General features: G+C 39.9%; 1 protein-coding gene across 2 annotated transcripts in view; it reads right to left on the minus strand.

The window, feature by feature from the left end:
- The window catches only part of MRTFA (myocardin related transcription factor A), a 213,197-nt gene that overhangs the window by 114,825 nt on the left and 83,621 nt on the right, over nt 1–14,751 (minus strand). For both annotated transcript variants that reach the window (XM_032416716.1, XM_032416718.1), the window contains exon 3: nt 1,079–1,340. In XM_032416716.1, the coding sequence (XP_032272607.1) occupies nt 1,079–1,340 (262 nt within the window). The remainder of the gene's footprint in view (nt 1–1,078; nt 1,341–14,751) is intronic.

Below are 14,751 nucleotides of genomic sequence, written 5' to 3' on the forward strand. Positions count from 1 at the left end.
CTATTTACACCTTTTCTGAACCCTTAAGTTTTTATAACAAATTATAATTTTTTTTCATTAACAAAAGTTTGAAGCAAGAGTGCATGGTTGTAAACTACTAAAAAGCAAAAACTGGGGCACGTGGGTGGCAAAGTTGGTTAAGTGTCCAACTCTTGGTTTTGATTCAAGTCATGATCTCAGGGTCATGGGATTGAGGCCCACCCAGGGCTCCACATGCTCAGCTCAGAATCTACTTGAAATTCTCTCACTCTCCCTCTTCCTCTGTGCCACCCCTCTCTGCTCGCTCTCTCTCAAAATAAATAAATAAATCTTTAAAAATAAAATAAAATAAAAAGCAAAAACTAGGGGTGCCTGGGTGGCTCAGCCAGTTAAGCATCTGACTTAATTTCAGCTCAGGTCATGATCTCAGGGTCGTGAGATCGAGCCCCAAATTGTCAGGCTCTGTGTTCAGCAAGGAGCCTTCTTGAGATTCTCTCCCTCTCCCTCTGCCCCTCCCCCTACTCACACATATGGGTGTGTGCTCTCTCCCTCTCTCTAATAAATAAATAAAATCTTTTTTTAAAAAAATTTGAAAAGCAAAGACTAGAAATGGGGAATGATAAGAGAAGAAGCTAATGAAACAGAAAGAGACCAGACCCTGCAAGCCTTGTAAAACATGGCTTTTGTTTTTATCCTATAAAGCAGTCACTGAAAAGTATTAAGCTAGGGAGGTCTAAAAGATTACTCTGACAAGGTACAGGATAAGTTTCCTAATAACAAAGGCTTATTTATCATTTAACCCCTAATCTTAGTTTATGATAGTGATGTTCAATAAATATTTGCTGAATTAATGAATTTATGGAAGGGATTGGGAGGGAGAAGCAGAGAAGTAGAAAGACAAATCAGAAAGCAGTTGTAATAACCCAGGCAGGAAATATGGGGTTTATAATGATCACCTAAACTTACTATTTCTCTATTTCATAAGAAACAGTAAGATTAAAGAAAGTTTCAAGAGACATGAAATAAAGTAATCATCTATAACAAGAACATGAAGACCTTGGTTCAAATTAGGCAATGCAATAATTCCATATGTACTCACCATTCTTCCGCTCACTAAGTGGAGGCAAATTGGGATTCCTGCCAGGGTGGAGGCCTAGGGTCAGCTCGGGCTGCAAGGAGAGCTCCTGCAGTTCATTGGCAACAGCTTCGCTCTGGGGGCTGGGCGCCGCAGACAGGGACACCAGCACTGGTTCATCATCATTTTCGCCAGCCCCTCCTCCGTCCAGCCCATTCACAGCAATGACGGAAGGGGGCAGGCACACTACACTGGAGAAATCCACTTTGGCTTTCGTGATGGCAACCTGGAAATGGAAGGGCAGACAAAAGTTTAGATGTCACTGTGAAGAGATAGACTATTCCACTGGACATATGCTGAATACTATTCTAAATTATATTACTGGCAAGCTACCATTAATCTTAAGCATTTTCTCTAAAGTAAGCCAGCATCATTTTTAAATTAATATTTACTGGGGTGCCTGGGTGGCACAGTCAGTTAAGCGTCCAACAATTGGTTTTGGCTCAGGTCGTGATCTCAGGGTCATGAGATCAAGGTCCACAATGGGCTCTGCACTCAGCGGGGAGGCCTGCTTCAGATTCTCTCTCCCTCTCCTTCTGTCCCTCCTGCTTGTGCTCTCTTGGTCTCTCTCTCTCTCTAAAATAAATAAAATAAAATATTTTTTAAATTAAGTAATTAGTATTTACTATGCTCACAGAGTGCATGTGATTTCAAGTCTGATACTGTCCTCAACTACATCACTCAGGAGGACAACATTCAATTGAAATAAAAGCAGCACACACAACCTATATTGGCATAAAAGGAAATAGTGACAGGAGAAATAGTTATGGAATAAATGTTATCCTCCAACTACCAAGGGGAAGTACCTTGAGAAATAACACTTTAGTGAGTATCCAAAAGGTATTAAAGTGTTACAGTGTACCAACATTATCTAGGGGAGAAAATTTCTTTAAGACAACAATTCCCAGGGCAACTGGATGGCTCAGTTGATAAAGCATGCGACTGTTGATCTTGGGGTTGTGAGTTCAAGCCCCACGCTGGGTGTATAGCTTACTTGAAAGAAAAAAAAAACAATGTCCAAGCCAGTAGATTTCATAAAAAAATATAGAGATGTATGTCTGATGATAGATATTTGCCCAACTATTTTAACTTACATGAGTATTTAATCATAATACCCAGAAATGGGTTATTAAAAATAAGACACCTGGCAACATAAGAACAAGATCAGTAAAAATGATAAAGAATACATTATAACACAAAAATCTTTTCAATAGCATCTTTTCATTAAACCACAGCATGGACTAAGATCTGTAAAAATGATAAAGAATACATTTTAACACGAAAATCTTTTCAATAGCATCTTTTCATTAAACCATAGCATGGCCTAAAAAAGAAAAAAAACAAACATAGCATGGACTCATGGTTAAGTGAATTAGGAATTTATTCATTCACTGAATCCTACTACGCAGTTAAGAATTACTTTTATAAAGCATTTAAAATATAGAAAATGATGATCTAATGTGTAAGAAAAGTAAGATATGAAAATGCATACTCATATATAAAAATATTATCCAGAGGAAAAAGAGATAATAAGGAGATACACCAAAAACACAAAACGGGTTTTGACTGGATTATTAACAATTTTCTTTCTTTTTACTTTCTTTAGTTTCCAAATTTTCTCTAGAACACATATATATTGTTTGTATAATGAAAAAGCTACAGTTCTTTTTTTTTAAGATTTTACTTATTTATTTACTTGTCAGAGAGAGAGAGAGCACAAGCAGGGGGAACAGCAGAGGGAGAGGGAGAAGCAGGCTCCCCTCTGAGCAAGGAGCCTGACGCAGGACTCAATCCCAGGACCCTGGGATCATGACCTGAGCCGAAGGCAGACGATTAACCAACTGAGCCACTCAGGCATCCCAAAAAAGCTATAGTTCTTAATCTAGAAAAAGGACCTAGGAGTTCCCTGCAGACTTCAGTGAACACTTTAATCTAATTTGGAGATGAGGAAACCAATAAAATACTGAAACACCATGAAATGAAGAAAGGCATTAAAAACTAAAAAATAAAAAGACCATCACATTCTATCTTCATATAAGGCTACAGTGTGCCCAAACATGGTCATAGTTCTGACTGATACACCTCATAAATATAAAATGGATTGGAAAAGATCCAGATTAGAGCAAGGAAGATGGGGGACTGACATTAAAAAGAACAAAAATATTAAGGACTCTCGGGGCACCTGGGTGGCTCAGTGGTTAGGTGTCTGCCTTCGGCTCGGGTCATGGTCCCAGGGTCCTGGGATCGAGTCCCCGCATTGGGCTCCCTGCTTGGCGGGAGGCCTGCTTCTCCCTCTCCCGCTCCCCCTGCCTGTGTTCCCTCTCTCGCTGTATCTCTCTCTGTCAAATAAATAAATAAAATCTTAAAAAAAAAAAAAAAGGACCCTACTCCAAAAAGGCTGGAAGAAGACTAAGTTCAAAAGAAAAAAAGTTAGGGATTCAATACTAGGAACTTAATATTCTAAGATAGTATGGGCAAACAATGGAAAAGGATTTTTTTAGGGCTTGAACAATTTTAGGAATTAGAAAACAACAAACATCTAAGAAAATCCAGAATCTAATCTTCAAAGAATTTTTTTCCCATCTTTCCTATGACTTAACCATTTAAGCTGTGTCTCTGTGTGCACTAGGGGAAAAAACTGTTATACATGATTAATCCATCTGGCTCAGTACTCTTTTTTTTTAAGATTTTATTTATTTATTCGACAGAGAGAGACAGGGAGAGAGCGAACACAAGCAGGGCAAGTGGGAGAGGGAGAAGCAGGCTTCCTGCTGAGCAGGGAGCCCGATGGAGGGCTCGATCCCAGGACCTTGGGATCATGACCTGAGCCGAAGGCAGACGCTCAACGACTGAGCGACCCAGGCGCCCCTTGGCTCAGTACTCTTTACCACGGACTCTGAAAGAGCATGTTTGTTTTCCTTAACAGCAGCCTTTTTAGACTAAAAGATTCAATTTTATGATATTCAAGGATCCTCTGAGACCCAGACTCCTTAGGACAGCAGTCCTCAAGACCCTTTCCCCACCCTGATACATATGTGCACATGCTCACACATGCACACACATGCACATGGATGATGGCATGGAGATGTGTGTTTTTTAAAAAACAAAAACTCGTAAGTGAGTCCTAAAGGAAAGCAGGAGGAGGACAGTATCAAAACTTCAGCCCTAAGACCTAGGAAAAGTAGCTTCACATACAGTAACAGGTTTTGTATAAACAATTGTTAATATACAATAAAATACCATTCAGCCATAAGGAAGGAAGGAAATCCTGCCATTTGCCACAACATGGATGAACCTCAAAGGCATTACTGCTAAGTGAAATAAGTCAAACAGAGGAAGACAATGTATGATCTCACTTAGATTTATGGCTACAAGGTGGGGGGTGGGGGGAAATTTGGATGAAGGTGGTCAAAAGGTACAAACTTCCCATTAAAGATAAGTAAGTCCTGGGGATGTAATATACAACATGATGACCACAGTTAACATTGCTGTATGGTATATCTCTCAGTTGTTAAGAGACTAAATCCTACAAGTTCTCATCGCAATGAAAAAAAACAACACTTCTTTTTCTTTGTTTTTGTATCTATATGAGGTGATGGATGTTAAAACCAAACGTATGGTTGCAATCATTTCACAGTATATGTAAGTCAAATCCTTATGCTGAACACTTTAAACTCATACAGTGTTGCATGTAAGTTATAGCTCAGTAAAACTGGGGAAAGAAAGTTGTGAAATCACTCCTGATTATGAGTTCATACCTCTCACTAGAAAACTGAGAAATTTACCTAAAAAGGTAATTTACTAATTTACTAAGCTAACTCATATTATTCATTGAGCATGAAAGAATAAAACATCTATTCTTAAATTTAGGTCTCACTAATTCAGAACAACCTTCCTCCTATTACTTTGAATTATATTATTATTATTGCTGAGATTCAGAGATTCAATATTTATGCATGTTACTACTCAAGGGATGATAAAAATCCATCACAGAATACCAAGCTTTTTTTTTTTTCCGAACAATTTTATTTATTTGACAGAGAGAGACACAGTGAGAGAGGGAACACAAGCAGGGGGAGTGGGAGAGGGAGAAGAAGGCTTCCCACCGAGCAGGGAGCCCGATGCGGGGCTCGATCCCAGGACCCTGGGATCATGACCTGAGCTGAAGGCAGACGCTTAACAACTGAGCCCCCCAGGCGCCCACCAAGCTTTTTTAAAATGAAGCTTGAATTTAAACTGCATGAGTCTGTAATTCTGGCATGCACTTAATGCACATAATCAGTACTTCCAGAAAATATAAAAGAAAATTGAAGTGTGGAAAATGGCCCCCAAAAGAAAGTCAACCTAGGTCTAGGGCTAGGCATGAAGGTAAAAACTAAGTTTAAAAAGTGATTTTCTTAGAACACATACTTTTTTAGGGGTGCCTGGGTGGCTCAGTCAGTTAAGTGCCTGCCTTTGGCTTGGGTCATGATCTCGGGGTCCTGGGATTGAGCCCTGCCATGTCAGGCTCCCTGCTCAGTGGGGATTCTGCTTCTCCCTCTCCCTCTGCCCCTCCCCCCGCTCCTGCTCGCACTCTCAATAAAATCTTTAAAACATATATATACGTATACACACACACACATTTTTAATAGATTAAAGAAAGGAGTGTCAAATTCTTTTTTTTTTTTAAGATTTTATTTATTTATTTGACAGAGAAAGACACAGCAAGAGAGGGGACACAAGCAGGGGGAGTGGGAGAGGGAGAAGCAGACTTCTCGTGGAGCAGGGGCTCAATGTGGGGCTCGACCCAGGCATTCCAGGAGTGTCAAATTCTGTAGTGACGCAGTTATGATTGTGCCTGTCAATGTCTGGAATAAAAGAAAAAGCCATCTGAAAAACTGCTTTGGGGTGCCTGGGTGGCTCAGTCATTAAGCGTCTGCCTTCAGCTCCGGTCATGATCCCACGGTCCTGGGATCGAGCCCCGCATCGGGCTCCCTGCTCCACGGGAAGCCTGCTTCTCCCCGTGCCACTCCCCCTGCTTGCATTCCCTCTCTCGCTGTGTCTCTCTCTGTCAAATAAATAAAAATCTTAAAAAAAAAAAAAAATGAAAAACTCTTTATTGAGAAAATCTGAAAAAATAAATTCTGAATGGAATAAAGCAGTTTAATAGCTTAGTAACTGATTAAGTTCCATATTTATGGGATCATTAAGGGCTTGGAGATCACTTAAAATTTTCATATGTATACTTTACCACATACTTTTATTGGGTAAATTACATGCTATGGTGGTATCTATTAATGTTTTCAATAATTACTGATTTCAGGGGCACTGGGTGGCTCAGTCTTTAAGCGTCTACCTTCGACTCAGGTCATGATCTCAGGGTCCTGGGATCGAGCCCTGCATCAGGCTCCCTGCTCAGCGGGAAGCCTGCTTCTCCCTCCCCTACTCCCTCTGCTTGTGTTCCTGCTCTCACTATCTCTCTCTCTCTGTCAAATTAAAAAAAAAAAATCTTAAAAAAAAGTATTACTGATTTCAAAAGTTTCAGGATATATCCTTTTAAAATACCATTATTAAACTGCATTACAACGAAACTCTTCCATAAAATCATGGGCCATGGGATGGGGGGGTTAGATGAAACAAGAGTGGCAGAATGTTGGTAACTGTTGAAGGTGAGTATTGGGTACATGGAGACTCATTATACTATTATTCTCTCTACATGTGTGTATGCTTGATAACATGCTTATAATGCTTTTTTAAAAAAATAAGGTTATTCCAGGGGCACCTGGGTGGCTCAGTCGCTATGCGTCTGCCTTCGGCTCAGGTCATGACCCCAAGGTCCTGGGATCGAGCCCCACATCGGGCTCCCTGCTCACCGGGAAGCCTGCTTCTCCCTCTCCCACTCCCCCTGCTTGTGTCCCCTCTCTTGCTGTGTCTCTCTCTGTCAAATAAATTTAAAAAATCTTTTAAAAAAACAATAAGCTTATTCCATAGAACAAAGTGAAGACTTGGTAAGACATAAAGCAAGGTGTCCTCAATCTTGACCCTGAAAATAAGCCAAATAAAAGTCAGAATCAAGCACTGACAAAAGAAAAGAATATTTAGCATAAAATACATATATAGGGAAGATTTATTTCTAGCAAATATATTACTTTCTACTCATTTTTAAACAGCCCACAGAAGAAAGTCCTAGTAAACTGATAATCTGGAGACAAGATCCAAAAATGTGGAGGTATAGTCACCATGTATTAAATGTCTCCTCTACCAATCACTAAATACTCTTAAAATTTTATTTACTGTACAACCTGCATGAAAAAGAACCTAAAAGTATAATATTTATCTCAGATTATATGTATTACATTATTTAGAAAAATACAAAAGTTGTATCTCAAACAAAATACTTTCTGAAATGTCTCAGAGGAAAAGTAAATTAAAAGAACCAAAAGAAAAAAATCTGTGTCATGTTTTAGTGTTGTAAATTTATAATTCCACTCAGTCCGAGATCAAACTTTCTTTTTCATCATAGGATCACCAACTCCAATTTCTTGGCTGCTGATTCACATGTGATCAGTAGCAGCCAGAACAAAAACAACATGGGGGCAGGGTCATCTCCCACAACCCATCTGTTTCACTCTCTTGCTGGCTTGATTCCGCCTCATCTTTTCTCCACCCCACCCCTTTTTTGGGCTACATGCCTTCTGCTGGTGCCGAGTGGCATATGTAACTAGAAGCAACAACACAAAATGTGTTAGAGAAATGGAAGAGCTCAGGCAGACAGCTCATAACTCTAAAAAAGTATATACTAGCAGGATTTTTTTTTATTATGACCCATGACTGAGTTCATTTCATGCAACCAAATGATATGGTTCTCCTGAAAAAAAATTTTCTGTATAAAAACTGTTTTAATCAATTAATGAACTTCCCTTTAGATGGACAGGTTCTTATTTTCCTTGATTTATCTTCAATAGTAGATAAACCAAATTCTTACTTATTGTCTAAGCAGACATATATATACAGATGAATTTGACACAAAGGAATTCCAGAACAAGAACTTTCTGAGAGTTTATTATGTACGTACTAGGCACTTCCCCGGGTCCTAGAGGAAGTGAGGAAAATATCAAGTCTTGCCCTTATCTCTGTCACTATCACCCCCATTATCTTCAGATGTCTTAAAAACTAGTCAGATGTCTAGGGATGGCATATAAACGGCCTTTCTGTTACCTCTTCATCATAGAAATCATCTAAAACCAAGGACTACAAGAAACAGAAAAATATAACATCTACCTAAAAAGAGTGGAAGGCACATGGAAGAGTGGTGTGACCGTAAATTCTCTGACACTTGTCCCATTGATAGGTAAGGTCTATTTCCCCTCCACCGAATCTGAGCCGGCCTGACTGCCTCTACCAACAGAGTAGAGTGAAGTGATGGTATGCCAGTTCCAGGTACAGATTTTTGAGAAACTGGTAGCTTTTATCTTGGTGTCTTGGAGCCCTGTGTTCCCAGACAGAAGTCTAACTACTCTGCTGGAGAGACCATAAAAAGAAGTCTAGGGGTGCCCAGCTGGCTCAGTCAGTAGAGTACACAACTCTTGAAATCAGGGTTGTGAGTTCAAGCCCCACATTGGATGTAGAGATTACTTAAAAATAAAATCTTTAAAAAAAAAATTTCTAATCTTAAAAAAAAAAAAGAACCCGTCTAAAGACTATCCTGAAAGGAATACTGATCCAGTTGAGACTAGCCTTCTAGACATCCCCACCAAAGTGTCAGGCATTTACACTCTTGGCCCCTCCAGACAAGCCCAGTCATTTGCTGAATGCCACCATGTGGACCCAAGTTAATACCATGTGGAGCAGAAGAATCCCCAAGCTAAGCCCTGCCCAAATTCCTTACCCACAAAACTGTGAGATATGGTAAACGACATCAACACTGGAAAGTGAGATAGTACAGTATGCCTTCAAATTCTGAAAAGAAAAATTTATTTTCGAATGAGAATTGCTATACAGCCTATCAATCAAGTATGTGAAGACATTTCAAGCAACGGAAGTTTTATCTCCCAAGTAGTTTTTTTCAGGAAGCTCCATGAAGCCTTTGCTCACTTCAGGTTTTCAGCTCCACCTGGTCATTCTATAGGGAATCAGTCATCTAAGTTTTCCCTCTTCTCCCAACAAAGTGGATAACGGTAATAGTATAACACTGCCTCTTCATTTAAAACAGTACAAGGCCCTTCAGAGTAGTTCTTCACTTCTCACCACTTCTCTTAAGCACCCTCTGCTCCAACCATATGTACCTGTTATGCTGCTCTCTACATGTGACCACCTAGAACTGTCTCTTCCTCCCCAACCTACCCCCATCTCCCTATTATCCATCCCCTTCTTATAGATCAGCTTCCATAAGATCAGCTTCCATAAGATCCCAGGTTTGCTACTACTACTGCTTACTTTTACTACTATTATAATGGATTGATCCTCCACTAGATGCTAAGTTTATTGAGCAAAGGAATTTGGTTCCTTTGTATTTTAACTTGACTATAATACTTGTCTTATTAACTTGACTATAATATATACTAACTATAATACTTGACACAGAATAGGAACTCAATAAATATTTAATTTACTGACTATATTATCCTCACAGCAACCACATCACATATACAATCAAAGCACTGATACAGAAAAAAGAGGGAAGAAAGTTTTGTCACAGGTAGGTATTTATGTTTAAATAGAAATATACAGAAGATCAAAAAAGGCTTCCTGGGGCACCTGGGTGGCTCAGTCGGTTAAGCGTCTGCCTTCGGCTCAGGTCATGATCCCAGGGTCCTGGGATCGAGCCCCGCATTGGGCTCCCTGCTCTGCGGGGAGCCTGCTTCTCTCTCTCTGTCTAGCTTCTCCCTCCCCCGCTCGTGCTCTCTCTCTTAAGTGAATAAATAAAATTAAAAAAAAAAAAAAAAAAAGGCTTCCTGAGAGAGGTAATATTAATATTTGAGAATAGCCATAAAAAATGAATAGGACTGACAGGTTTCACTTATTTTTCATTTATTCTTTCAACAAGTATCTACTGAGTACCTACTACACGCCAGGCATTATTCTGGGTTGTAGAGATACTACAGTGAATAAAACAAAGTTCCTGTCCTCAGGGAGCTTATGTTATCCCAGGAGATAGAACAGCAAGAACAGGAACACAGATGTGAGAAGGTGTGGATTTATGTTCTAGAAGGGCAGTCCAGTTCATGTACAAGTTATAGGAGATGTACCTGGACCAGCAAGCTGAGTTTACATCATCAAACCTGCTTTAGAGAATTAATCTGGCAGTGGGGTAAATACTGGATTGAAAAAAAGGAACATAAGATTGGGGGAAAAGTTCCGAAGCTACTTCATTAGGCAAAGTGTAACCTGTTGAGATCCTGAATTTGGGCAGTAAATGTAGAAAGAAGGGAACTGCCACACAACACAGAACCACACCTGGTACAGAGAAGGAACTCAGATCTTTGTTGAATTCATGTGGGATGAATGAGACAGAATTTACACGTGACAGGATGTGTTTGTGTCTGGTTGCAGAGGGTGAAGGAAAGGAAGGTTTCATAGGAACACTCTACTTCCAGAGAGCAGGGGAAACCTGTAATGGAAACGTATTTGAGTTTCCATTAGGAACCTGGGAAGGAAAACATGGAAATGAAGGTACAGTGAGAGTAACAGAAAAGAATACAATAGGAAGAGAACATAAGGAAAAAAGTAGGGAGAGTAAGAGAAAAAGACAGAGGTACAGATATAAGGGAACAACATATTGCTATCACACCGACACCCTTGAAAATGCAGGAATTCCTAGTCTCAGATTGCCTACTTTGGGTCTTAGACCATCCCTCTGACTACTAAAATTATATATACAGCTGAGTATCTAATTATGTATCAGTACTTTCTACTCATACTATTTTAGAAGAAGCTCAATAAAGCTGTAACTTTATAATGCTGACGGACAACCAGCTGTCCCCAAACTTAAAGACACAAGTAGGCTCAAGGGCTTATATGAAGGGACATGAACTTACCAGCTGGAAGCAGCAGAAATAAATAAAAACAGAAGACAAACAGAATATGTATTTTATCCCCAGGCTCAACTTTTTCTTTTTTCTTTTTTTAAAGATTTTATTTATGTATTTTAGAGACAGAGAGTGAGAGAGAGCACGAGCTGGGGGAGAAGCAGAGGGACAAGCAGACTCCCCACTGTACATGACTTGGGGTTTAATCCCAGGACTCTGAGATCATGACCTAAGCCAAAGTCAGACGCTCAACCGACTGAGCCACCTGGCATCCCTCAATTCTTTTTCTGTTGATGACCTCTACACCATTCTTGACAAGCCCCTGCCAGATATCTGTAGCTAGAACATAATCTAATGGTGCTGGGTATACATGGGAACATCTTCCCTCAACAGAGTGGCCCAAACTGCCTTTCAGTCTTAGGTCCCCTAAGAAGGCCTTCTGTGGTGGACCAGACTTCCATTAACTCACTCAATAAATATATATTGATCAGGCACTGTTCTAGGCACTGGGAGTGCAACACACAGAAAACATCCCTGCTTTCATGGAGCTAACATTATAGTGGGAGAAACATAAAAATAAAGGTAAATAATATACAACAGAATAATTTCAGATAACTAAGTATCATGTGTAGGGAGGGGGCAGGGTGGCTAATTTTGATGAAATGGACAAGAAAGGTCTTGTTGAGGAGGTAATATCTGAGGTGAGACTTACTAAGTAATAGCCAACACTTAATGAACACTTACTATAAGTGAGACACTTCATGTGTATATATTCAATTTTTATAACACCAAGACATACTTACTTTTTTTTATTAACATATAATGTATTATTTGTTTCAGGGGTACAGGTCTGTGATTCATCAGTCTTACACAATTCACAGCGCTCACCATAGCACATGCCCTCCCCAATGTCCATCACCCAGCCACCCCATCCCTCCCACCCCACCCCACCCCCACTCCACCAACCCTCAGTTTGTTTCCTGAGATTAACAGTCTCTTATGGTTTGTCTCCCTCTCTGGTTTCGTCTTGTTTCATTTTTCCCTCCTTTCCTCTATGATCCTGTGTTGTTTCTCATATTCCACGTATCAGTGAGATCATATGATAATTAAGACGTATTTACTGTTATCATCCCATTTTTTACAGTTGAAGAAATGAAGGCACTAAGAAGTCACATAACTTGAAAATAGGCAACTGGGTTTGAGAACCCGTGCCCCTAACCACTACACAATCTGGCACTACCGGAATTTGATAAGCAGCAGCTAGCCACACAGAGGAAGTAAGTTCAAAGGCCAGGAGGTGGGAATGAGCTTGGCATCTTCAAGGAAAGACCAGCATGGGCAGAGAGCATAGTGGGAGGGGAGAACTATATTCTTCAAAAAAACTGGATGACACTGGGAGGTTTTTTAAGTAATAAAATTTTATGATCTGAAGTATGTTTTTAAAAGATCACTTCGGCAGCTGTGTAGAAAACCTTAGCCTGGGGCGCCTGGGTGGCTCAGTCAGTTAAGCGGCTGCCTTCGGCTCAGGTCATGATCCCAGGGTCCTGGGATCTAGCCCCGCATCGGGCTCCCTGCTCAGCAGGAAGCCTGCTTCTCCCTCTCCCACTCCCCCTTCTTGTGTTCCCTCTCTCGCTGTCTCTCTCTCTCTCAAATAAATCAATTAAAAAAAAAAAATCTTTAAAAAAAAAAAAGAAAAGAAAAGAAAACCTTAGCCTGGGGGCGCCTGGGTGGTGCAGTAGGTTAAGCACCCAACTCTTGGTTTCGGCTCAGGTCGTGATCTTAGGGTCCTGAGATCAAGGCCCACATGGGGCTCCACACTCAGCTTAGAGTCTGCTTGGGATTCTCTCTCCCTCTCCATCTGCCCCTCCTCCCCCACAGGCATGCACGCTCTCTCAAATAAATAAATAAATCTTTAAAAAGAAAAACAAAAATCTTAGCCTACTGCCTGACTTTGAGTGTGGTATATAATTTACCATTTTGCTGGGCCCCCTGGTAATTATTGCAATAATGCTGGTTTGGGGAAAAGTTATGACATGTGATCTTAATACATCATATTACTGAGTTTGGTGATATGAACTTGAGCATATCACTCTGAATAAAAATTAAATTGTCATCCTGTCCTGTTATCTTAAAGGGTCCTATGGGAAGTTATTCTGAAAAGTACAAAGAGTTTAACTATAAGGTGGTATTTTATTGGAAACATTTAACAGAAATTTGACAATTTGCCTTAATGCCTAACCCAAATTCCCCCTTCACCACAAAAGGCTGCTTGAAATTGAAAGCACTACTTTGACAAGGTGACTTGTTACATTCCTTGAACTATATTCATGCCCACAAACACTATAGCTTTCCTTACAATTCCTAATCCCACCTCTATGGTATTCAAATGCACTCCAATCTTTAAATGTGGAATTATATTTTAGAGATTCCTTCTCTAAGAGAAGTAATGATGGATGTTTAGAAGTATACAAGCTACGTATAAAAGACCAGAATACATTTAAATATGATCTAAACGTATTTTGTGCAGTCTCCTCCAACATCATGTAATTCATCATGAAATAAGCCAGGAATTTTTTTTTTCAAGTTAGGAATTCTTTGGTCACTTCCACACTTGCAACAAAAACATACTCCAATAAGCCAGGACAACCTGAAACGCTGCCAGGCCACAATATAGAAAACTGCCGTAGTTATCCTGTTCAGGTATGAATAACATGAAAAAAACTACAGTTAACTGTTGAACAACACAGGGGATTGGGGTGCCATCCCCTACATAGTTGAAAATCCGCGCAAAACTTTTGAATTTCCAAAAACTCAACTACTAAACAGCCTCCTGTTAATCAGAAGCCTTCCGGATAACAGAAGCAGTTGATTAACACATATTTTATATACTATATTTTACATACTGTATTCTTACAATAAAGTAAGTTATAGAAAATGTTATTATGAATAAGGAAAATACACTTACAGTACTGTATTTATCAAAAAAAATCCACATGTAAGTGGACTTGCACAGTTCAAATCTGTGCTGTTCAAGGGTCAACTATAGTTATTTCTGAACATACTAACTTTGGAATGAAAAACTTGTTGAGACAAACCTCACCTAGGATGAAGACACGCAGCAGTTGGGGGAAAGGGAAGACATTTACAGTATTGTGCTTTGTTTCCACACTACAATAGAGTGTTTGAAGAGAAGCCCTATTTTCCAGTGCCAGAGCCTCATATCCTTAGGTTTCCCAATGCGCTCTCCCCCTGTGTATCAATATGCTCCCTTCTTTATAAAAGGAGCCATGAATATTTTCCTGAACTCTTTATCAAATATTTTAAAAAGATTTTATTTATTTATTTGTTTACTGAGAGTGCGAGAGTGAGCGTGCAAGTGGGGGGGAGGGGAAGAAGGAGGAGGAGAGAGCAGACCCTGAGCTGGGCGCAGAGCCCAAAACGGGGCTCGATCTCACAACCCTAAGGTCATAACCTGAGCTGAAACCGAGAGTGGGATGCTACACCGACTGAGCCATCCAGGCACCTCCAAATATTTTTTAACACTGGAATTAAAATATCTTGCCACAGAAAAGAAAAAAATCCAGAAACTGTTGCAACCAGGAAAATCCAAACACAGCAACCCTCACTCTG

Source organism: Phoca vitulina, unplaced genomic scaffold (assembly GCF_004348235.1).
Source record: "Phoca vitulina isolate PV1807 unplaced genomic scaffold, GSC_HSeal_1.0 scaffold19, whole genome shotgun sequence".
Classification (NCBI taxonomy): domain Eukaryota; kingdom Metazoa; phylum Chordata; class Mammalia; order Carnivora; family Phocidae; genus Phoca; species Phoca vitulina.